The 24,826-nt window shown below is 40.5% G+C and overlaps 2 protein-coding genes across 11 annotated transcripts in view; one reads left to right on the top strand and one right to left on the bottom strand.

The window, feature by feature from the left end:
* The window catches only part of Saysd1 (SAYSVFN motif domain containing 1), a gene marked incomplete at its 5' end in the record, with an annotated part of 139,992 nt that extends 129,048 nt beyond the window's left edge, over positions 1-10,944 (top strand). Inside the window, 1 exon segment of the mRNA XM_070097353.1 lies at positions 10,814-10,944.
* The window catches only part of LOC128693462 (serine/threonine-protein kinase VRK1), a 285,870-nt gene that overhangs the window by 51,704 nt on the left and 209,340 nt on the right, over positions 1-24,826 (bottom strand). For 9 of the 10 annotated variants that reach the window (XM_070097347.1, XM_070097350.1, XM_070097351.1 and 6 more), the window contains exon 10: positions 12,607-13,494. The exons of the other annotated variant lie outside the window; for it this stretch is intronic. In XM_070097347.1, the coding sequence (XP_069953448.1) occupies positions 13,331-13,494 (164 nt within the window). In that variant the 3' untranslated portion in view covers positions 12,607-13,330. Of the gene's footprint in view, positions 1-12,606; positions 13,495-24,826 lie in introns of those variants that run through there. 10 annotated transcript variants of the gene reach the window in all.

Here is a 24,826-nt window from a genome sequence, read left to right as displayed (position 1 = left end):
AGATTTTTCCTTTTTACTTGGTACCCATTGTCTTTTTTGGTAAACCAACTGGGTAATTTAAGGGGATAAGGAGGGATAATATATTGTCTCACACCTTATCCATTTATTATTATTACAGTCACAAAAAAAAAAAGCTTTATGCCAGCATTGATTATTCAGTGCTACATGGCAAAGTGTGATGGGTGAGCTCATAAGCAGTTTTATTTAAGAAGTGAAAGTCTGCCTTATAGGTGCACTATTCAAAAGGGGCAGCCTGTGATTATTAGAGCATTAAAGGCATTGTCAGATGATAATGTACAGTACAGTACACACTTCAGTAAATGGGGAATATCAAACCATATTTGACTATGCATGATATGCCAGTCCTCATATAGGTGTACTGGGCAGTTCTCCAAGATGTCCATGTGAGTCATGTCCAGCAGTTGTTCAAGTGCAGTTTCCCACAACTAACAGCAATGAATAGAAGGCAGCCAGAAATGCAACTGAGGTTTGATTAGAAACAACTCATTGGTAACTAACTTAGGCCATTGCCCAAATCACAAATACTTTTTTCTGCCTCATTATTTTGTGAAATCCATTTACCTTTGGCATATGACCATTTGGTGTAGGAGATTGGGTTTCTATTTGTTTGGTTGAGTTTGGTCAAGATATGTGGGTTTTAAACAATGACTACTTCAGAGAAGCTTGGGTTTTTTCTACTGTTTTTTAATGAAATATGATGTAATATACAAAAATAATCTGTAGTAACATGTTCTATCAAACTAGCCCCCATCATCCTCTATCCAGCAAAGATTCTGCCACCTCATATAGTGAAGACAATCAAGCATCCACTGTATGTATATTAGGAAAAGGACACAAGTGCAACTAATGTGACATTTTGTTTCACTTGAAAAAGCTCCCCTCTTCAAGGGGGGCTCCTTGGCGTGGTGAAGAAGCTCTTGGTCTGAGGAATTAGCCCTGTCGGTCTTCTTCCTCAGACCGAACCTAATTACCCCCCATTCTCTCCTCCCCTTTTTCCATTCCTCCTCCTCCTCCTCCTCACCCCTCCCTTTTGCCCTTTGGGATTTCTCCCACAGGCACGCTAGTTCCTAGGTAGGGGAAAGGACACCGGGGTCCATCCCATTCCGTTGAGGTTCTTGGCGGTGGCGTAGTTTGCCGTGGAATCTGGATTGCCTGGGGATGTCCCGATCCCTCTCCGGTATCCCGGAGTAGCTTTGGGTGTCTTTCGGGCGACGGGTGTATCTCTGGAAGCCACCTTTCGGATTCCGGGGGTGGTGGCCGAAGGAGGTATGCTTTGTGGCGGATATCCGGCCGCCCTCTCTTTTGTCCACCGAGGTAGCTCGGCAGATGTGAGGTTGCTATCCCGGATTGCTGGTTTACTGGCATGAAGGGTAGGGTATGGCACGGGTTCCATGCTGCATCTGCGCTACTAGCGGTGTTGAGGTGCTTTCCGGCCCTTTCATTCCTCCTGGGAACTATTCCTCCCGCTCCCCCCTTTTTTTATTCTTTTTTTTATTTTTATTTTCTTTTCTTCTTTCTTTTTTTTTCTTAAAAACAAAAAGCAAAGGAGTAACCTAACCATGGCAGCCCTAGTCCATGAACCCACTACCCCCGGGCCCCTTCTTGATACCGCACCCCATTCTGACCCTGCCTTGTGTTTAGACCACTCTTCGGACACTCCTGATGCCCCTGTACCTCTTGCTGGTGCTGTTTCCTCACCCGCTTCAGGTACCGGGGCTTCGACTGACTCCTTCGATTTGTCTGAACTCCGCTCTCCTTTGACTATGCTTCCGGCTTCTCCCTCTACGGTACGGCAATTTTCGAATCGCCCGCCCATTTCACGCCGGACCAACTCCGGTCCTACTCCTAAACGCCAACGTCAATCTCCTGATGATGCTCCTTTGTTACCTTCCCATTCTACTCGGAAAAGACCGACACGTCAAGCACTCCCTCTACACGCTCGGTTTCGGACCACACAATGGACTAAATTCTTTACTTTAAGACCGACTTCTTCTTCTGCCTACCTTTCTGACCATAGTATTGGCAAAGCGCTCCTGCGTCATGTTGGCAGAGATATTTCATTTCATGCTCTCAAGAGCGGTACGCGCATCGTCACTGTCCAGAATGCTACCCAAGCTCATGATCTTTCTCTCCTTTCGAATATCGATACTACTCCTATCACTATTGAAAAACATCTTTCTCTCAATTCTTGTAGTGGTACTGTCATTCTGCCCCATACCATAGTCCAACAGAATTTCCAGTCATGTGGCAATGACATTTTTGAACAGCTGGAACTCCAGGATCTCCCAATCCTCAAAGAAGACACTTATGTCCTTCCTGCCCGGGGGCGGAGACATTACCCTTGCAATGTGGCTCGTTTAACTTTTGACAGCCGAGAACTCCCGTCCTCTGTATATGTCGCGGGACATCGGTTACAAGTTCGAAAGGTGATACCTACACCACAACAATGTAGAAATTGCTGGCGTTTTGGTCACCCAGCGAAATATTGCAGATCTATGGCCGAATGCCCAGTCTGTGGTGCCGACGACCATTCTAATACATCTTGTAGTCAACCTCCATCTTGCCTTAATTGTAATGAAGCTCACCCTTCGTACTCCCGCCATTGCCAGGTCTACTTAAATGAACGTGAAATCCATTGCCTCAAAGAGGCAGAAGGTCTCCCTTATGCTATGGCAGTTACTCATCTCTGCCTCCAAGGGAGACTACCCCGTGTTCCTTATTCTCGTGTTTCCAAACATCCCCCCACTTCTGGGGTCCCATCTTCTGCAGCCTCCTCTGTTGTTACCCCTCCCATAGCCACTACGGCATCTAATCCTTTTGCTGTCCTTGGCTCTGATGTCCCGACTACAACTCAGTCTGTTCTCACATCTTCGCGTCCTTCCTCACAAACCCCAGTATCGACAAGACCTCGTACGACACCTAATACCAATCGCCCCTCTACTCAGAAGTCCAAAAAATCCACATTGCTCAAATCTTGTTTGCCCCTTCCTTCCCTTCTTCCACCTCCACACTTTACCTTTCCAGTCTCTGTACCTAGTTCTTCCCCTCTCTCTGGCTCTATTACAAGTGTGGAGATTCACCCTCCTCCTCGTACTATGCCTTCCACCCCCGTCCCCTCCCAAGTTTCTCCCTCTTCTACCACCTCCCAGGTTTCTGCCTCTTCTGTCCCCCCCCCACACTTCATCTCCAGTCCCTTACACTCTTCCCTCCCCCTCTACTTTGGTACAGTCCATTACTGTCCCAATCTTTACTCACCCTCCTCCTTCTATCTCCAATATGGTCTCCCATACATCTTTGAATTCAGAAACACTTGAAGCCATTTCAGAATATATTGCAGAGACTAAACCTTCAATGGACACTGATTCACTTCCTGTTCCTTCTCTTCCCTCTCCTCCATCTTCACAACCCCATTCTTCGCAATGCTCCGTTCCTTCGCTACTTGAACGTCTTCCAATGCCACCACACGTTGACTTTTCTAACCCCTCTAGTCCGTAGGTGCCTTTACCTACAGATTCCTGATATTTTCTTCGTCAATCATGGCCTATTTACAGTGGAATATCCGCGGCTTCAGGGGTAATTGGGGTGAGCTTCAGATGTTGCTTTCCAGGTTTTCCCTTGTTGGTGCTTGCTTACAAGAACCAAAATTACACTCGGCTGTTTTCCAACCTATCTCAGGCTATAATTTATTGTATTCTTCGGATCCTTTCTCAGATGGGACCTTTAATGAAAGTGCCCTTCTTCTATGCAATGATATTCCATACTGTCAACTATTTGTCCATACCTCGCTGCATTACACTGCAGCCCGTATCCACTTGAATAAGTGGTTTACAATATGTTCTTTATATCTCTCTCCTTCTCGAGCATTTTCTATCCCAGACTTTGCCTTTCTTGTTTCTTCCTTACCACCACTTCTGTTACTTGGTGATTTTAATGCCCACCATTTCCTCTGGGGGGGGGGTCTCATTGTGACTCACGTGGCATTCAGTTGGAGGCTTTTCTCGCCTCTCACCCCCTCCATGTTTTAAATACGGGTACTCCCACCCATTTTGATCCTCGTACTCATACTCTCTCTTGCATTGATCTATCAGTCTGCTCTTCCTCCACTGCACTAGACTTCACCTGGTCTGTTCTACCAGACTTACATGACAGCGATCATTTTCCGATCATTCTTACTTCTCCTTCCTATTCACCACCTTTCCGTAGCCCTCGCTGGCAATTTGATCGGGCAAATTGGGAGCTTTACTCACACCTCACTGCTTTTAGTGAGGTTCCTTCTTCATCCTCCATTGATGAGCTCCTACACATCTTCTCGACGTCAGTTTATACTGCAGCTTCTCATTCTATACCCCAAACCTCAGGCAGGCATTCTCAGAAGTGTGTGCCTTGGTGGTCTCCTGCTTGTGCTCGTGCAGTACGTTTGGAACGTGCTGCATGGGGCAGGTACCGGTACAATAGAACCGCTGAGAGACTTCTTGATTTTAAGCAGAAGCGTGCGATCGCTCGCCGTGTCATCCGTGAAGCTAAACGCACTTGTTGGCGAGACTATGTTTCCACCATCACCTCTGCTTCTTCTATGAGTGCAGTCTGGAAAAAAGTGAGGAAATTGAGTGGTAAATACTCTCCTGACGCAGCTCCTGTTCTACGGGTCGCTGGTGTTGATGTAGCAAACCCTCTCGACGTTGCCATTGAACTTGGCACACATCTGGTCCGTATTTCCCGAGGGCTCCATCTATGCCCCTCGTTTCTTTCCTCAAAGTCTGCCAGAGAGTTAGTACCCTTGGACTTTTCTTCTCTCAGAGAAGAACAGTATAATGTGCCTTTAACACTTCAAGAACTGGAGGCAACGCTCTCAGCTTGCCGATCATCGGCAGCTGGGCCTGACGACATTCATATTCGTATGTTACAACATTTACATCGGTCAGCCCTTGTAGTCCTCTTACACCTCTTCAATCTTATTTGGGCACAAGGAGTTCTTCCCCAGCTGTGGAAATCTGCCATTGTTCTCCCTTTCCGCAAACCGGGTACTACAGGACATGATGCCTTCCATTATCGCCCCATCGCTCTTACTAGTGCAGTTTGCAAAGTGATGGAACGTCTCGTAAATCAACGTTTAATGTGGTATTTAGAGACACACAACAGTCTCTCCGCTAGTCAATATGGCTTTCGTAAGGGTCGTTCTACCATAGACCCCTTACTACGCTTGGATACGTATGTTCGTAATGCCTTTGCGAATAATCACTCAGTTATTGCCATATTTTTTGACCTTGAGAAGGCATATGACACAACTTGGAGGTATAATATTTTGGCCCAGGCCCATTCCTTAGGCCTCCGAGGCAATCTACCATCCTTCCTTAAGAACTTTTTAACTGACAGACATTTCTGTGTTCGAGTCAATAATGTTCTTTCCCCGGACTTCGTCCAAGCTGAAGGTGTCCCTCAGGGATGTGTTCTAAGCACAACACTTTTTCTCCTTGCTATAAATGATTTGGCCTCTGTTCTTCCACCCAATATTTGGTCATCACTCTATGTTGATGACTTCGCTATTGCTTGTGCAGGCGCTGACTGTCATCTTATTGCAGTTTCTCTCCAGCATGCGGTCAACCGTGTTTCCACTTGGGCCACCACGCATGGGTTTAAATTTTCAGTTACCAAAACTCACCAAATTACTTTCACTAGACGCTCTGTTATCTCCGATCATCCTTTGTATCTCTATGGCTCCCGTATCCCCGAACGTGATACAGTCAGGTTTCTAGGCTTTCTCTTTGACCGTCGGTTATCCTGGAAACCTCACATAACCTCTCTGAAGGCAACTTGTCACAGCCGGCTAAACCTTCTTAAAACCCTTCCTCATCTTTCCTGGGGAGCTGATCGTCGAACTCTGCTTCGCCTACATTCAGCCCTCGTTTTATCGAAACTCGATTATGGTGACCAGATTTATTCCGCGGCCTCTCCTGCTACTCTCTCTAACCTTAACTCTATCCATCACCAAGGATTACGTTTGTGCCTTGGTGCTTTTCGCTCTTCCCCTGTTGAGAGCCTCTATGCAGAAGCGAATGTTCCATCCTTGTCTGATCGCCGTGATGCCCATTGCCTTCGCTACTATGTACGCTCTCACGATCTACACAATCCTTCCATTTATAGAATGGTCACCGATATTAGTACACATCTTTATTCGTTCGCCGCCCCTGTTTGCTCCATCCCTTTTCTCTTCGCCTACATTCACTCTTGTCTTCCCTTCAGTTACCACCTTTATATGTTCATGTAGCATCTCACTTTTCCCTACCCCCCTGGGAAGTTCCAGCTGTTCGGGTCTGTTCTTTCTCACTCCCTTGCTCGAAAGCTCAACTGCCTACGGTGGCTTCCCGCTCTCTTTTTCTTGATCACTTCCACTCCCATTCTCATGCCACCGCTGTGTACACAGATGGCTCTAAGTCTTCAGACGGCGTCGGATTCGCAGCAGTGTTTCCGGACAGCGTCGTGCGGGGACATTTACTATCTTCAGCTAGCATTTTTACTGCTGAACTGTATGCCATTCTTGCAGCACTTATTCGTATCGCATCTATGCCTGTGTCATCATTTGTAGTAGTCTCAGTCTCCCTTAGTGCTCTACAGGCTATACGAAAATTTGATACATCTCATCCCCTAGTTCTCCGTATCCAACTTTGGCTACGCCGTATCTCTACCAAACATAAAGATATTGTTTTTTGTTGGGTCCCTGGTCATGTCGACGTACAGGGCAATGAACAGGCAGACACTGCTGCGCGGTCAGCAGTACATGACCTACCAATTTCCTATCGAGGTGTTCCATTTCTGGACTATTTTGCTGCAATAGCTACCCACCTTCGCACCCGTTGGCAACAACGTTGGTCAACTCTGCTCGGTAACAAACTTCATTCTATTAAACCGAGCATAGGTTACTGGCCGTCTTCTTGTCATCAGTGCCGAGGTTGGGAGACCACTCTCTCCCGCCTTCGCATTGGTCACACTCGTCTTACTCATGGGTATCTCATGGAGAGGCACCCTGTTCCTCTCTGTGAGCAGTGTCAAGTTCCAGTATCGATTAGCCACATTCTGTTAGACTGCCCTCTCTATCAACGAGCACGCAGAATTTACCTCCAACGTCGTCTTCGTTCTACTACTCTCTCTTTACCTTCCCTTCTTGCTGATGGACCCTCCTTTAATCCTGACTCTCTCATTGACTTCTTGACAACGACTGATTTACTCCACAAACTCTGATGATACTTTTCGCACTCCCCTCAGCCCTTTCTAGTTCAGTCTCTTGCTGCCCTTTACCCTTTCACCATCCACTGCCCCGCTGTTATCCGTAACCTATTACTCATCCATCTCCCTTTTGCCACCTGATGCCCTCGCTTCCTTCCTGCCCTGCAGCGCTGTATAGTCCTTGTGGCTTAGCACTTCTTTTTGATTATAATAATAATGAAAAAGCTCCTGGAGAGTGAAACATTATAAAATATCACGTTAGTTGCACTTGTGACCTTTAAAAAAAAAAACTAACATTGTCGGTAATTCTACCAACATTAATACAATCCACTGTATAATTCTACTGTGGAAATACAACTCTGTACTTAACTCCATCACTGCACACAGCATTAGCATGATTGAAAATATTCAGGAAATAAGGATCCACAACAATATCAAGTATCTGCAGGAATAGAAAGGGAGGAATCAAACCACTAAGACTGCTCAAGGAAGTAAAATGAAGTTCAGCAAAGGCACTGTGAATATGCAGTACAAACTTTTTCATGGTGGGAGTGAAGGTTCTTTGGTGGAACAATCCTTACAAAAAATTAATGGAGGAATTAGCAGTTTTGGGTCTTCAAAATACACTAGTCTCCCTATGTACATTCCAGCTATTTCCAAGCAGGTCAAGTAGAGTTGTGGGTCTACAGTACAGTCTTGAAGAGAGAACCACCACTTCAGATTTTCATTGAAGGGATAAAACTCCAGCACAAATCTGACTGAAGAAGTATAATAGGAAGTGAATTCCTGAAAATTTAATTAATGAAGTATAATAAAAAAAAACCATACCACGTGTGGGGCTTGAACCTGGGGTTAAAGTCGTACAACTCCAGACCAATACGTTAGCCACTGGAACAGCTGGCTACAATAAAATTCATCCAACTATGTATATTTATACACCATAGGAAGGTTAGCACAAGCACCACTGACCACAAATGCAAGTTTTTACAGATGATCTGCCGTCAGCGTGGCCATGACAAACTCTAGCTCAAGTCTCCTCAAAGCCATCATCATGACTCACCAAATCATAATTACACCTGTTTTTATTTTATTACAAGAGCACTAAAAAAATTTTGTCAGTCAGTGCTTTAAACAATTATTCTTTACCATCAAATTTACACCATCATTATCAACTTACTACTGCCATGACCAATTCACTAATACATAAATTATAATCAAAGAAAATACAACTGATATATTTTTAAGCATTTTGTAATCCATACCTACAATTTGTTCCAAGTCATTGGCCATGTCAACATATTTAAATGAAAAGAGAAATGTTATTTGTGTCAAAAAGGATTCAGGGTTTTTGTCAAGCAGGAATGCTGTGTGAATAGTAGTACAATTCCAAGAAGACACACCCCCAGCATTGGGGTTCATGGTAATCTGTACATCAAGCCTAGCTGCCATATGTTGACAGCATAACAAAACTAACTTCAAGAAGGGTGAACAGAACTTTACAGGGTTCACCAATTAGAGAAAATCCAATGGATTAGATTCCAAATACTTAGTTAAACTGAATAATCAGGAGGTAAATGTGGCCCTTAGAGACCTGGGTAAAGATGGTGCTTTTTGTCAACTGGATTGGCCAATTCCAATCCAGGAACATGGATGACAGTAATAATCTGTGAATCTTTTTCCACACTAAGCTCATAGCAGTTGTGTTTAGAGTAGACTTAAGCATCCCAATAAATAGGCAACCAAAAAATTATCCTTGATGTGGTGCACAAATAAGCCCACTTCTTTGAAAGAAAAACAAGAGATCAGTGATAACTGTCAATAACTCCCACACAGTATGTGTTTGACAAGTGGTGAAAATGTGCTCCCTGAGGTCCATGAGATGTAAAGCCAGTGACTAAAGGGAAAATGATGAGCTACATCAACTCAAGTGGGGGCATCATTAAGGAAAGGAGGAATATTCGTGTGGTACATAGTTTCAAATCTGCACATTCAGCTGCCAATGAGGAAGAGTACAAGGTAAAGTAGATAATAAAAAGAAAACAAATACATGTATTCCATGGAGATTTACTACCTATCAAAGTTTAATACAATATTAGTCTAGCATATTTGTCAGTAAACAAAGGACTGCAAATTGAAGTTCTAGTATTTCAGACAAAAGTAGGGACAAAAAGAGAGATTTTCATAGCACACTACAGTGCTATTAATGATACCTTTTCCATATAAAAAATGGTAATTAAAAGTGCATAACAGGAATTTTTTGAGTACAGATAACCAGGTTCTACAGATTGTCTACTGATAAAGGGCATGAAGAGATGGTCTACAAGATAAAAGAATGACACAGGTTGCAGTGCGGTGTAAGAAAGTTTGTATGCAAAATCTGATGTGTGGAACATCAGCACACACTAGGAAGGCACTGCTATTCTTAGAAGCACCTTGATTATGATCAACAGATTGTAAAAAAAAAACAGCCAGAGAGAGATATCTGGAACAGATTATTTATACAGAGTAAAGAGTGGGTAATAAAATGTCTAAAATGCTGGTAAGTGGCCATCCTTGCAGAGATGGGCAAAAACTTGCCCATGCAACATCCCCTCTCCCCCCACTTTAGAAAGCCTCATTTTCCTGTATATACATTATGCAGAGACAAAAATAAAAAATAGTTTCTAAAACAATTTAGGAAATGAGTTGTGAAAATCATTCAGTTTACATTAGTAGAGAGAGGAACTGGAGATCCAGTACTTTCAGCTGAGGGCCTAGTGTACTTTGGATAATGTCTACCAAAGTGCCAATAATTTCAGCACTTCCGGAATGCTTTCAACCAACCCTCAAATGTCTTCTTTCACAAAGGAGTCCTGTGATTAAGAATTAGCTATGAAAGTTCTCCATACAATCCTCAAAATTGTGTAGCCAATACCTTGGAAGGATGACAGTGCCATATCATATATTAAGCATGGTGGGAGGCCTTAATAAAATAGTTTCAACAGTATAAATTCCTGAGGTCATTTGCTTGTCTGGATGTTTGAAGGCACTGATGGCATACAGTGCTCATCTCATCACAATCTGAGACACATGTTTGTGTTCAGTGTATGAGTTAACTTGATTGATCTGTAAAAAGATTTTGTCCAGTCTGTGGGCTGAAAACAGATTCTAAAAGTATGGCAGCTCAGTGCAGGCTTCTTTAAGTGAAGATGCAGAGTATAACAGGAGGAACATGAGGTACATTTATCAAAGGTAGGTTGCCAGTGTAACAGAACAAGGATGGTCAGCAGGTATATACCTTCCAGAAAAAAGGCTTGAACAAGTTTGAAGGTATCCATTATCAATGGTCTAGCAACGTTCCATCCCCCCCCCCCCCCCCCCCAAAAAAAAAAGAGGGAAGGCACTAAATAACTTAGTGTTAGAGTTGAGAAATATATGCTAGTAACCATTAGAGGGCCTGAAAGCAGTATAAAAGTAAAGGTATACAAACACATTCTTACTTGGTTCCAGCTAAATACACAGATCTACCACATTTTGTCAGCAGACTGAATGCCACTTCTTTCCTTATGCTTTTCAACTTCACTACTTGCAGAAGCTCACTATCTACAAAGCAGATCATTAACTCCCATCCACAAACTGAGTTTGGACAGCATCACAAGCAGACCAGCACTCAAACCATCCACTGACCATGAAGGAGTGATTAAGGCATGACTAACTTTGAACTTCGTGTTGTACTTCTATATATACACCAATGAACAGTGTTGCCCACCAAAGGGCTGCAGCTCCAGAGAGCAGTCACAACTTCCAGGCAAGCAAATATGAGGAGTGCACAGATCTCGATGCATGGTAAGTGAAAGGGGGCCAGTTCTTGGTCAATCTTTACAAACCATGGCCACCCTGATTAAGAAAGTCACAGCCATATTAGTCAAAGGTAACGACAAAGACTGTTATCTCTTATCACGTGGAGTCTGCTCTCAGTTATGAAAAATGGAAATAACTAGTCCTACTCCATCCCTCTTGCAGCGCTGTATAGCCCTTGTGGCTTAGCGCTTCTTTTTGATTATAATACTAATACTCCATCCCTCACAGCTGCTACTGTACTATTATATGACTGGCAGACATTGCGAGTACTAGTTGTATATAATGCTCTCAAGAGAAACAAAAATGTTTACTTGTTGGCATGACTTGCATAGAAAGAAACCCTTGACACAACTCTAGATACATATGACAATAGCAACACTACAACTCCAAATAAATGACAGTGGTCTGCAGGTCTGAGAATTGAGTGAGGGGGCTGACTGGCCTGTATGTTTCACACCCCCGGTCTAATGCCTGAAACCATGAAGGTAAACTAAACTATGGAATTATATTCAAACACTTTATTTCTCAAAAAAGAAAAAATGTACACTGTACAATGGAATAAACCAGTAATGACTGAGTCTGGAGCCGCAGCTTTGAGCAAAAACAACATGAACCATAATGAGATCTAAGGAGGAGGTAAAAGTGAAAGGTATAGTAACATGTATACAAAATGATAATTCTGAATAGAGTACCTAAAGAGAACATTTTTTCAAGTAGAAAAGTTTGATCTTAATAGGAAAGCCATATTCATATTATCTGACCAGTAGCATGAAAACCACAACCTCATTTTTTAAATGAAATCATCTGGCTCAGTAGAAAATTAGTTTTCTGTAACCAATAGTTTAAAAAATAACAACGAGAAAGGACACTTGATGTTTGCCCATTTACATGAATGACTTGAGTAATTCAATGTGTGTGTATGCTGTTAGAGTAGTGAGATGAATGAGTAGGTATGAATGAGAGTCTGTGATTCTGTGATAAAATGAGATTTGAAAAAGGAAAAGAGGGAAAAAATGTAAGAGAAAGTTTGCCTGCACCTGTCTGTTTTGTGTATGTTGCACACGAGTGCAAACTAAAGTAACAAGGACCAATGGAAAATTTAATTACAGTTAGAAAAGTCGAAGTGTGTTTCCTTATATGCTCCACACACTACACGAGATGATGTATTAAAAAAAAAAATGAGAAAAATGCAACCCACTTCACTATACAACACAACCTTTTATGGGTTGGTCATCAAAACTTACAACCCAAAATATCTTTCCAATAAGCTTTTTCTTGGTAAGTATATACTAAACAACCAGAAACAAAAACTAATGAACAATTGATGTAAATAAATTTTCCATCTTTCAAGAATAAAATAATGCCACAGATATGCAAAATATGCATCAGAGCCTGAACAGTGAATGATACAAAATTTAAGATTTTAAATATTGTATGTATATGAGTTAGGAAAAATTTCAGACAAATTTGTTTTAATAAATAATTTTTGGGTCTCCAGTTTACTGCTCAAATTCAGATTTCATGTTTAATTTCAACAAAAAGATCATGGAAAATATATAAAAAGTAACTGATTTCACAAAGCTGTGAGCTAATGAGGCACCATTTTTTTTTTTAATTTACAGAATTACTGGTTTACATCAAATAGTATATGTAACCTGAAATAAAGTCATAAATTTTTTGCATGAAACAGTATTAGACACATTATGAAATAATAATAATGAAAAATGTGATGAAATAATTTAGAAAAATATCTAGAAGGGAATGAAATGAAAACACGACATTGATGAATCAGTAATCATCAGCAAGGAAAAATGTACAGTACAGTAATTTATATACAGAAATGTCATGACTATGATTCTTTCATGGATTTCATCACTGTAAAATACAGCCTGGTCCACTTGTTTCACATAATTGTTAAACTGGAATATTAGTCTATCATTTCTTAACTGTTTCAGTACAGAGTACAACTGTACTTCGTAAACACAATACACAGGCAGGTGGATGGTCATGGAACACATGGCACAATATTTTTTACATACCAGCTTTAGTACCACATTTTCCAGTGTATTCTTAAAACCAACTAACTTATCTTGCATTATTATTCCACTTCTTTAGATTTAGATAGAACATATCTTCCATTTCAGAAATAAAATTTCTTTCCTTCAGTTTTTATTAAGAGCACCAACACACTTTAAAACTTTATATATCACTAAATTGTCGTAAATAAATCTATATAATCTTATTCCCTTTAACCAAGTTCTGGGGAAGTCTGTCTCGATACACTGCGAGTCACTCTAACACCTGGTGATGTTTGTGTTCCGATGGTTCTTAATTCTGTAGAAGCAGCCACAAGCAGGGCAGCAAGTTCCCGTGGAGAAACCAGTGGCCTGGTTCCTTTCCGTCTCGTGTTTCCTTCATCAATTAAAATTGGATGGAAAAATCAGCTGGATACAAAATATTTTGAAGAAAAAGTAGCAATGCTTACATTATACTCATTTCTGTATTATATATATATATATATATATATATAGCTACAGTGGAACCTTGGAACTCGAGCTTAATTCACTCCAGAAGGCTGTTCGAGTGCCAATCTGTCCGAGTACCAAATGAATTTTTCCCCAACAAATTTTCTTTTTGGTTGGCTGTTATTAACCCTCTTAGGCCCTATGGTGGCTTATTTAAAGAAATAATATAAAAAAACACCAAAAATTACAATGAAACATGAAACAGTTTACAGTGAAGTTCTGTCTGGTTGAGTGCTGAGCAAATGGTTGACTACCAAGCGATTTGTTTACCAAACTAAGCTGTTCGAGTAGCAAGGTTCCACTGTACATGCAAACAAGTATAAATTTTGTGACAATACTATACTTGAGCTGTCTTCAAGAGTATACATTTCAATCAACGTATATTTTATAGGTGCAGAGGGGAAGTCTGTAGGGGTGTAATTATCTATTTGTATTTAAAGGATCAGTTACTCCCTGTGGCCTGTCTACTAATGAATACGTGTGTTTTTGTAATCACAACTAGGTAATGTGAGTGTGGAATCAAACCCTTAGGTGTAGACAAGAGGCACCTATGTGTATACTAATTGAGCTTGTGGATGGGGGAAGAGGGCAGGCTCCTGATCCCACTTTTTTAACTTAATTAAGATACAATTAAACCCTAATCAAATCCCTTTTTTCAACCCCTGTATGGAGTCCACTGGCAATGTGTCACTGTCAGTTCATTCCAACTCTTTACCAAGTTTAAGTTGAATGTTTCCTAATGTTCCTGTGGCTCACTGGGGTGTGTAATTTCTAGCCATACCTCCTTATTCTTGTTGCATCCCTGGTCAAGACCCTATCCTTGTCCATCCTTGCTATACCCTGGAATATTTTCTTAGGAAGACTGTAGCCACTTTTCTTCTGCTTTCAGGACAGAAAGACCTAGCTCTTGCCCTTTTCCTAGTCATTTCGTTCAACTCAGGCACGAATCTGAATACACTTCTTAGGACTCTTTTACTTTGTATTTTACTAGGTGAGGGGCTCCACATAGAAGCTGCAGATGCAAGAATGTCTCGCATATGCAAAAATTTGTTTTGAACAGGATACTTTCTGGCTTGCTGAATGCCACTTGCATTATGAGCTCAACCTGGACTATTGTTGATGTGTACATATTGGACTACTTCCTCAAGCTTTTTATTCAAGGATACAGTCTGTGGTCTCCTCTCATAAATCTGCTATTTCTCTGGTTCAATTTTCAGTTACAATTTATTTAACCATTCCTCAAGTCTATCCAGGACATCATGCAGCTACTGCTTTATCATCCACAAACAAGAATACTGAAATTCAGCCCTCTTTTTAGGCTATTACTAAGCATTTAAGAACAGTAATGTAGGGTTTAGCAATTCCACCCAGAGATCTTATTTATCACTTGTATAAATATTTCCGATTTTTCAAATACTTCCTTATCCACACTAATTTGCTAGACTTCTTTGCAGCACCATGTAAAAATCTTCCTTATATTCTAGGAATGTGCATTCCACCCATCCCTGTCCTGTCTGACCTCTATCATCCGTCATTAAAAGTCTTGCAAGATACAACTTTTTATCTCTGAAGCCATATTGGCATTTTTAGAGGAGTTTAGCACTTTATTTTTAATGTTTCAGGGACTTATTTTTTAATACCTTTTCTAGCAATCTGCACATCACTTGTTGGGGAAACTGGAATGTAGTTTAGGCCATTCTGCATGATTATATCCACATCACTAACCTGTGGCTGGTTTTGAGCATTCTACATTAGCAGGCCAATCAGAGACCCCTTATTGACTGCCTGATAATCAGACTGCTGCTGCTGGCAACCCACAGGTCAATATACTCACACAACATGGCAGGACATATTGACCTTGTTTCCTCTTAAAATCTTATACCTTTGTACCTATTATACTCTACCTTTATATGAGTTTATTCTAGACTTCCTTCAATATTTCTCACTCCAATATGTCGCTATTGTAGTATCCAGACTGAGGAGCTGACCCTTAAGTTCCTGCATGTCTGTATTATCAGCTAGGTATTATTGTATTTAGTGGGAAGCACTAAATCTGTCATACAGTGCCCTAGAGGAATGGGGAAGCAAACAGATTCAATCCAAGGAAAGGGAGGGTGGTTCCAATTCTTTGGATCAAAAGACCTTCAATGATATCAGGTACCTCCCTTGAAGGTTATTAGATTAAGTAGGTTTCTTTCCTACATTACAAAAAGTGCTTTCAATGTGGTTCAAAGTGTTCCCAGTACTTTATGATATATTGACTATGCAGGCAGTAAATAACCTCTGCTCATTATCCAGCTCTGATATCTCTCCTGTCCAGGAAGGCTCTATGAGAACAATAATATTAGAGACTTAGAGACATGACAATTCACTTATCATTCATGATATGATACATCAGTGCGAGTAGCCTACAGTAAATATCAGCATCTTTTCTTTTTCCTGGTGAATTTTTTTCCATTTGGTTATGATACTCTTGACATGTCAAAATCTATTAAAAGTCTCCTCACTTCCTCATTTGTTGTTTCAATAGTTGACAGTATGTTTACTGATACAAATAACTTGGATAAATTAAGCATGTGGAATGGCACAGATGATGGAATTTAATATATGCAACATGCCATGTAATGGAGATTAAATAGAAGTGATAAACATAATTAAAAAAATACTTAAAGTTAATACATAAAGAACTGTCATTGCAAGGAAAATGGGAGTGAGAAAAAAAAAAAACTTTTACAGAATATGGATGAAGAAATGATAAACATGCTGTTCACAACAAATGATAAATAAAAAATGAAATATGCAGTGGTGCTCACCCTAAAAATACATGAACAAGTTACAATACAATACAGTATATACAAAAGTTTCCAAAGCATGCTACAAAAATGCTCCTAGAGAAAAAAAGTTAAGACTGAAAACACTAAATTGTTCTTTATGGCTTAAGAGGATGAACAGATGACTCAGCAGCCCAACAGCAGGTCATCATAAAAAAAATTAACTGAAATCGTTTTGCACTATTTACATGGAGAACCAGAGGACACAATTGAAAACTAAGGAAAAAGAAAATTAAAAAAGGACACCAGAAATTTGCATTTCACTAAGTTATAGACTGCTGGAATGGGATTCAAAGAAAAGGGTACTAAGTGCTACAATTAGAGGAATATTGGAAAAAATTATATGACAGAATAAACAAAGATGGGATACCATGAACATAAATATATCCTATTAACTATATGTATGCTACACAGGCAACCCTTGCACTTACAACCTCAATGTTTCTGTGAAAGCTGTTGTCAGTCAGGCCAATGTGCGTAAGAGATGAAAAGTGGAGCACTTCAGAACTGTAGAGCTACTGGCCCATACTAGGTAGGTCCAATGCACACACTCATATACCCATCACACCTACATTTAAAGCTGCCACATTCTTGCTTCAATGAAGCCACTTGAGATTTTGTTTCACCCATCTACAACCAAACATATATTTCCCTATTTTTTTTTTTTATTTTTTTTAACACATTGGCTGTTTCCCAGTGAGGCAGGGTGACCCAAAAAGAAACAAAAAACTTTCATCATTCAACACTTTCACCATCACTGTCTTTGCAGAGGCACTCAGATACAACAGTTTAGACATCCCTCTAAATTTCCAATATCCTAAACCCCTCCTTTAAAGTGCAGGCACTGCACTTCCCATTTCCAGGACTCAAGTCTGGCTAATTGGTTTCCCTGAATCCCTTCACAAAATATTACCCTGCTCACTCCAACAGCTCGTCAGGTCCCAAAAACTATTCATCTCCATTCACTCCTACTTAACATGCTCAAGCACACTTGGTGGAAGTCCAAACCCCTCACCCACAAAACTTCCTTTACCCCCTCTCTCCAACCTTTTCAGGGATGACCCCTATCCCTCCTTCCTTTCCCAATAGATTTATATGCTCTCCAAGTCATTCTATTTTGTTCTATTCTTTCTAAATGCCCAAACCACCTCAACAGCCCCTCTTCAGCCCTCTGACTAATACTTTTAGTAACCACACCTCTTAATTTCCACACTATGAATTCTCTGCATAATATTTACACCACACATTGCCCTTAGACACAATATCTCCACAGCCTCTAGCCACCTCCTCGCTGCCGCATTTACAACCCAAGCTTCACCCCCATATAAGTGTGTTGGTACCACTATACTCTCATACATTCCCTTCTTTGCCTTCATGGATAACATTCTTTCTCCACAGATACCTCAACACACCACTCACCTTTTTTTCTTAATCAATTCTATGGTTTACCTCATCCTTCATAAACCCATCCACTGACAAGTCAACTCCCAAATAGTATAAGAAAACATTCACTTCTTCCATATGCCCTCCCTCCAATGTGATATCCAATTTCTCTTTATCTAAAATGTTTGATACCCTTGTCACCTTACTCTTATTTATAGTCACTTTCAACTTTCGACCTTTACACACACTCCCAAACTCACCCAATAACCTTTGCAACTTTTCTTTAGTATCCCCCAAAAGCACAGTATCATCAGCAAAAAGTAACTGTCAATTCCCATTTTATATTTGATTCCCCATAACTTAATCCCACTCCTCTCCCCAAGACCCTAGCATTTACTTCTTTTACAACCCCATCTATATGTTAAACAAACATGGTGACATTACACATCCCTGTCTAAGACCTACTTTTACTGGAAAGTAATCTCCCTCTCTCCTATACACCCTAACCTGAGCGTCACTATCCTCATAAAAACTCTTTCCAGCATTTAGTACTTATTACCTATTCCATGTACTTGCAACATCTGTCACATTGCTCCCCTATCCACTCTATCATATGCCTTTTCTAAATCTATAAATGCAATGAAAACTTCCCTACCTTTATCTAAATACTGTTCACATATATGCTTCCATGTAAACACCTGATCTACACATCCCCTACCTATTCTAAAGCCCCCTTGCTCATCTGTATTTCCCTATATCCTCTCTAAATCTAAATTTGTCCAACTTGAATCCACTAGTGCAATTCCTGTCTTGGGTACCAGTAGATTTTCAGCATATTTTATATACCCTTCATTTATGCCCATTTTCCATATCTACACTTCAGATGTATCTCCTCTAGTTCCACATTTTTCCGGAGTGCAAATTCAGCTTATCTTTGTAGGAAAGGTTTCTGATACATGGAATCAATATCACAATCTTTCTTTGTATATTTTACAGCACATTTATGTCCATTCCGTAAGATGGAGACCAGAACTGAGCAGCATAATATAAATGATGTCTTGCCAAAAACATATAAATTTGAAGTATGACCTTAGGACTTCTATTATTTATACAACTTGATACGAAGCCAAGAATTCACTTAACTTTATTGCAAACACTTATACACTATTGTCTTAACTTTTACTGATTCCATCAACTTTCCCACAATCAAGATTAGGCTGAATTAGGTACACCCATCTAGTACTGGGTAGGGTCCACCTTTGTTCCCACAACAGCCTGAATTCTTCATGGCATGGATTTAACAAGGTGCTGGAAACACTCCCTAAGACTCTGGTCCATGCTGACATGACAGCATCACACAGCTGCTGCAGATGTGACAGCTGCACATTCATGCTATGAATCTCCCATTCCAACACATCCCAAAGGTGCTTTATTGGATCGAGATTTGGTGACTGAGGTCATGGGAGTACAATGAACTTATTGCCATGTTTGTGGAACCAGCTTGTGATGTGTTTTGTGACAAAGCACATTATCCTGCTGGAAGTAGCCAATGGGGCCATAAAGGGAGGTAAATGGTCAGTAACAATACTCAGAAAGGCTGTGGCATTTAAACAGGATTTAACTGGTATTATGGGGCCTAATATTTGCTAGTAAAGCATTCCCCACACCATTACACCACCACCAGCCTGAACCATTGACACAAGGCAAGATGGAGCCATGGATTTCTTTTATTTACTCCTAATTCTGATACTACCAATCTGCAAGTCGCAGCAGAAATCAAGATTCAGACCAGGTGACGCTTTTCCAATCTTCAAATGTCCAGTTAAGTGAACCTATGCACACTGCTGCTGTAGGCCATCCACTTCAGTGTTTGACATATTTTACAATCAAAGATGCTCTTCTGCATACCTCTGTTGTTTGACATGATGATTTGAGTTAGTTGCCTTCCTGTCAGCATGAGCCCATCTGGCCATACTCTTCTGACTTCATTCATTAACAAGGCATTTTTGCCCACAGAACTGCTATTCACTGGATGTTTTGTGTTTTCACACCACCTTCAAAACTAGGGATGCCAAGCCCATGATGACACTCTTCAGGTCACTTGTTTTACCTAGGCTGGAATATTGCTGCACACTAACAGCACCTTTCAAGGCAGGTGAAATTGCTGACCTAGAAAATGTACAGAGAACCTTCACGGTGCGCATAACGGAGATAAAACACCTAAATTACTGGGAGCGCTTGAGGTTCCTGAACCTGTATTCCCTGGAACACAGGCGGGAGAGATACATGATTATATACACCTGGAAAATCCTAGAGGGACTAGTACCGAACTTGCACACGAAAATCACTCACTACGAAAGCAAAAGACTTGGCAGACGATGCAACATCCCCCCAATGAAAAGCAGGGGTGTCCCTAGCACGTTAAGAGACCATACAGTAAGTGTCAGGGGCCCGAGACTGTTCAACTGCCTCCCAGCATACATAAGGGGGATTACCAACAGACCCCTGGCAGTCTTCAAGCTGGCACTGGACAAGCACCCAAAGTCGGTTCCTGACCAGCCGGGCTGTGGCTTGTACGTTGGTTTGCATGCAGCCAGCAATAACAGCCTGGTTGATCAGGCTCTGATCCACCAGGCGGCCTGGTCACAGACTGGGCCGCGGGGGTGTTGACCCCCGGAACTCTCTCCAGGTAAACCACCCACAGAACTGCTGCTCACTGTATGTTGTGTTTTCCCCATCATTCTCTGTAAACTGTTGTGCATGAAAATCCCAGGAACTCAGCACTGAGATACTGAAACTGACCCATCTGGCACCAACATCATTCCATGGTCTAAGTCACTTAGATCACATTTCTTCTCCATTCTTATGTTTGGCCTGAACATCTGAATGTCTTGACTATGTCTGCAAAGTTTTATGCAGCGAGGTGCTGCCAAGTGATTGGCTGTTTAGATAGTTGCATTAACAAGTAGGTGTACAGGTGTATTTAATAAAATGACCACAGTGTATAATTTGAATAGAGGTGTACCAAAATGTCGGTGGTATTGGCTAATTTTTGTGGTGTCAGCATTGGCCTAAAATTGAGGATCAGCACTGGTAAAAATTTTGGTATTGTCCCATCATAAATTTCAATCTAAGGCCCTAACTCCCATTTATCTGGTACAAAACCCAATAATAGTAAACTATATCTGCGATTAGCTGCTAAGCTCCTACTCATATTCCTTTAGAACCACTGAAAAGAGTTCATCAGGGTCCAATGGCTTATTTGGTTGCAATCTATCTACCATTAGTTGTTTGAGGACCATGTCACTTAGTGACTTTGATCTTGCATGATTTATTTTTGTCCTGTCCTTTATAATTATTGATTTCTGGGATTTTTGTTTGCATACTTTTGGGTAAAAACAGAGAGGAAGCGTTAAAAACAGGTACACATGCTATTTCCATAGATGTACCATTATAAATGCAGTCCTGTTCCTAGGAACCAACTAATACACTAAAATTCTTTTTTATTTTTAGTGGTTCTCCCTCCAGTTTTCTTGTTTTATATAAATGTGAGAAGGGTGTATGTCAGGCAGTCATAAGTAAAGGGGTCACCTATATAGGATATACACAAGGAATATGATCACAACACAAAACACTCCAGCATAAAAAGAATAGGTTCACTACTATGCATGAAACTAAAAAGGCAAGGCTAATGAGAGAGAGGCATCTCAGAAACCATTTTAACATAAGATTGGGAATGAAGATTAACACAAAAGGACTCCAAACTAGTTAATAAAGTTAAAACAAACTTATTTCATGTCAGTTAAAAGTAAAACAATTACAAATAGGTAATTAAACAACTGTTAACCATTCCAGCATTATTCACCTACTGTATATGGCCTGTAAACTACTTTCAACTGATAAACTCCTACCATATTTATTATTTCACTGGATAACTCCATAATTTCAAAAACAAATCTTTCCCTCCACAATCCAAAGATAAAAAATACTACAACCACAACCGTGCCAACATTCCCTCGATACACATACCATAGAACCACCAAACACCAAAGCCCCACCACATACACCAATCACAAGAAGAACAAACTATGACATCCAAACTGCTAAAATCATGTCTATACTGGCCAGGTAGGAACATAAGTCTATGTATAGAAATATAAATGAGATTACAGAGAAACACAAAGGGTAAAAAAAAAAATTCGAGACTTTTGGAAACATGGAAACTAAGTTATCCAAAATAAAGGCACCCATTTTTTTTCTAAGGAGTGTTGCCCAAGGAGAAATTCAAGAAAAGAGCAAGTGAGGGGAGTTAGACTCCTCAAAAATAGACAGATTCAAAGAAATGCTAATTTCAGATTACAGTAATACTTCAATTACTTAGGAAAGCACAAGGGTTTTTGCAGATATAATTTACAGCATATCACTAAATGCAAGACCCTGGCTCAAGAAATCGTAATGACACGATTGCAAACAAACCATGGTACAGGCTGGGACTGAACTCACAATGAGTAATAAAACCCTGACAAGACCCTGACAGAAATGTGATAGTAGTAATGAAGTAACAATAAACATCATTAAGAAATTTACAAACGCAGCAGTCAAAGCCAGAGCTAAAGTGCTAAGAGCAGAGGATTGTAACAATAGAGGTAAACTGGACGAGATGGAAGAAACATGGGGACCCTGAGATGTGGAGGAGCAAGCTACATATTAGAGAATATGTAATGAATCAAAGTAGCATGACATGGAGAGCATATAAATCTGTAGGGAAAGGAAGGTGGGGTAGAGGTCGTCCTCGAAAAGGTTGGAGGGAGGGGGTAAAGGAGGTTTTTTTGGGCGAGGGGTTTGGACTTCCAGAAAGTGTGCATGAGCGTGTTACATAGGAGTGAATGGAGACAAGTGGTATTTGGGACCTGATGAGCTGTTGGAGTGTGAGCAGGGTAACATTTAGTGAAGGGATTCAGGGAAACCGGTTATTTTTATATAGCCGGACTTAGAGTCCTGGAAATGGGACGTACAGTGCCTGCACTGTAAAGGAGGGTCTTGGGATATTGGCAGTTTGGAGGGATAAGCTGTTTATCTTTATACATATGTGCTTCTAAACTGTTGTATTCTGAGTGCCTCTGCAAAAACTGTGATTATATGTGAGTGAGGTGAAAGTGTTGAATAATTATGAAAGTATTTTCTTTTTGAGGATTTTCTTTCTTTTTTGGGTCACCCTGCCTCGGTGGGAGACGGCCGACTTGTTGAAAAAAAAAAATGTAATGAATGTGTGTCAATGTTGAAAGGAAACCCAAAAGAAGCCTAGAAAAACAAAATTGGATTTTTTACATTATCACATCCAGTCGAAGTCATCTTCAGCATAATGAACACTGAATATCTTCAGTTAAAGAGGACCTCAACTAAGACATCAACATATACAAACGAAATCCATTCGTGAGTTTTCTTTTGGTGTGTCCTTTTAAATGTTAAGGAACACAAGGAATTAAGAGGAAGTAACAGTTCAATGGGGTTTAATCTTATTTTCACTTCTTGAGAGGAAGATTAAACAAACTGAATGCAGAGTGATAAAGTGACCCCTGTGTTGACATTCTCCTACCTAGATGAAATCTGAGATGTGGAATAGCAGAAAATGATATACAGGAAATATGACTAATGAGACTCTTTTGACGAATAGCGGAAAGATGAATTTAAAAAACACTCCACTAAGTAAGTTGAAAGTTCTACCAACCTGCAGGGCAATAGTTAAGGAATAGAGGAAGAATCCATTGTTCAATCAACACTGTAAGGAGGCATAAACTAGAAAAAGAAAAGCATGGAAAACTGAAGAGTAAAGCTAGTATACAAAACATTGTTTATCGTTGGGTGAACAGTGGTGTTCCCAATATTGCTCCTAGTGTCTTTCCAGGATGAAGAGGGCAGACTTCAGTAATGAATGAGCAAACTGTTACCGAAGCCTTACCCCCCACAATGCAAAGTAAGGAAGCTGGACGATAAAGAAATGAGACCAAAGCAAGAGTACTACTGGTCATTTAACAGTTAAGAGAGACCTAAAATATCTCACCCTAAAGAAAAACAATCTGATTTATACAATAATATCAAGAAATCTTTCAATTTAATCAACACATAATTTAGAAGAAAAAACATTACTTATTACTTATTGAAAGTCACACAAATTAAAAAAAATGTTGGAGGATGGTAGATAGCAACCCCCCAGGGAGGTACTACCATACTGCCAAGTGAGCATACAACAGAAGCCTGTATTTGTTTAACATGATGGTAGGATTGCTGGTGTCTTTTTTTGTCTCACAAACATGCAAGATATCATGTACGTCTTGCTACTTCTACTTACAATTAGGTCACACTACACATGCATGTACATGTTTATGTATACACACTCATCTGAGATTTCGTTGATTGTATCTTAATAGTTCTTGCTCTTATTGCTTTTCCTTTTATATCCATGGGGAAGTGGAATAAGAGTCTGTCCTCCGCAAGCCATGCTTGTTGTAAAAGTCAACTAAAATGCCGGGAACAATGGGATAGTAACCCCTTTTCCCAAATAGCCTACTAAAAAGAAAAAGAAGAAACTGTCAAAGTGAGATGTTTGAATGTGCGTGGTTGTAGTGTGAATGATAAGAAAAAGATGACTGTGGATGTTATGAATGAAAAGAAGCTGGATGTCCTGGCTACAAGTGAAATAAAGCTGAAGTAAGTAGGAGAGTTTCAGTGGGGATAAATAAATGGGATTAGGTCAGGGGTTTCTAATAGAGTTAGAGCAAAGGAAGGAGTAAGTTATGGCAGGAAAAGAAGGAATATAAATGTATAAAGTCAAGGATTATGTAGAGTAAAATAAGGGTTGAATGTGAAAAGTAGGTTATAGTAAGTGTTTATGCACCTGGAGAAGAGAGAAGTGTAGAGAGAGAGGGATTTTGGGAACTGTTGAGAGGGCATGGGAGTTTTGAACCAAGTAAGAGAGTATTTGTGGCTGGGGATCTCAATGCTAAA

The sequence above is a fragment of the Cherax quadricarinatus genome, chromosome 57 (genome assembly GCF_038502225.1).
Source record: "Cherax quadricarinatus isolate ZL_2023a chromosome 57, ASM3850222v1, whole genome shotgun sequence".
NCBI classification, from domain to species: domain Eukaryota; kingdom Metazoa; phylum Arthropoda; class Malacostraca; order Decapoda; family Parastacidae; genus Cherax; species Cherax quadricarinatus.
The sequence above is the reverse complement of the archived record's forward strand: the minus strand, read 5'-3'. Positions and strand labels throughout refer to the sequence as shown.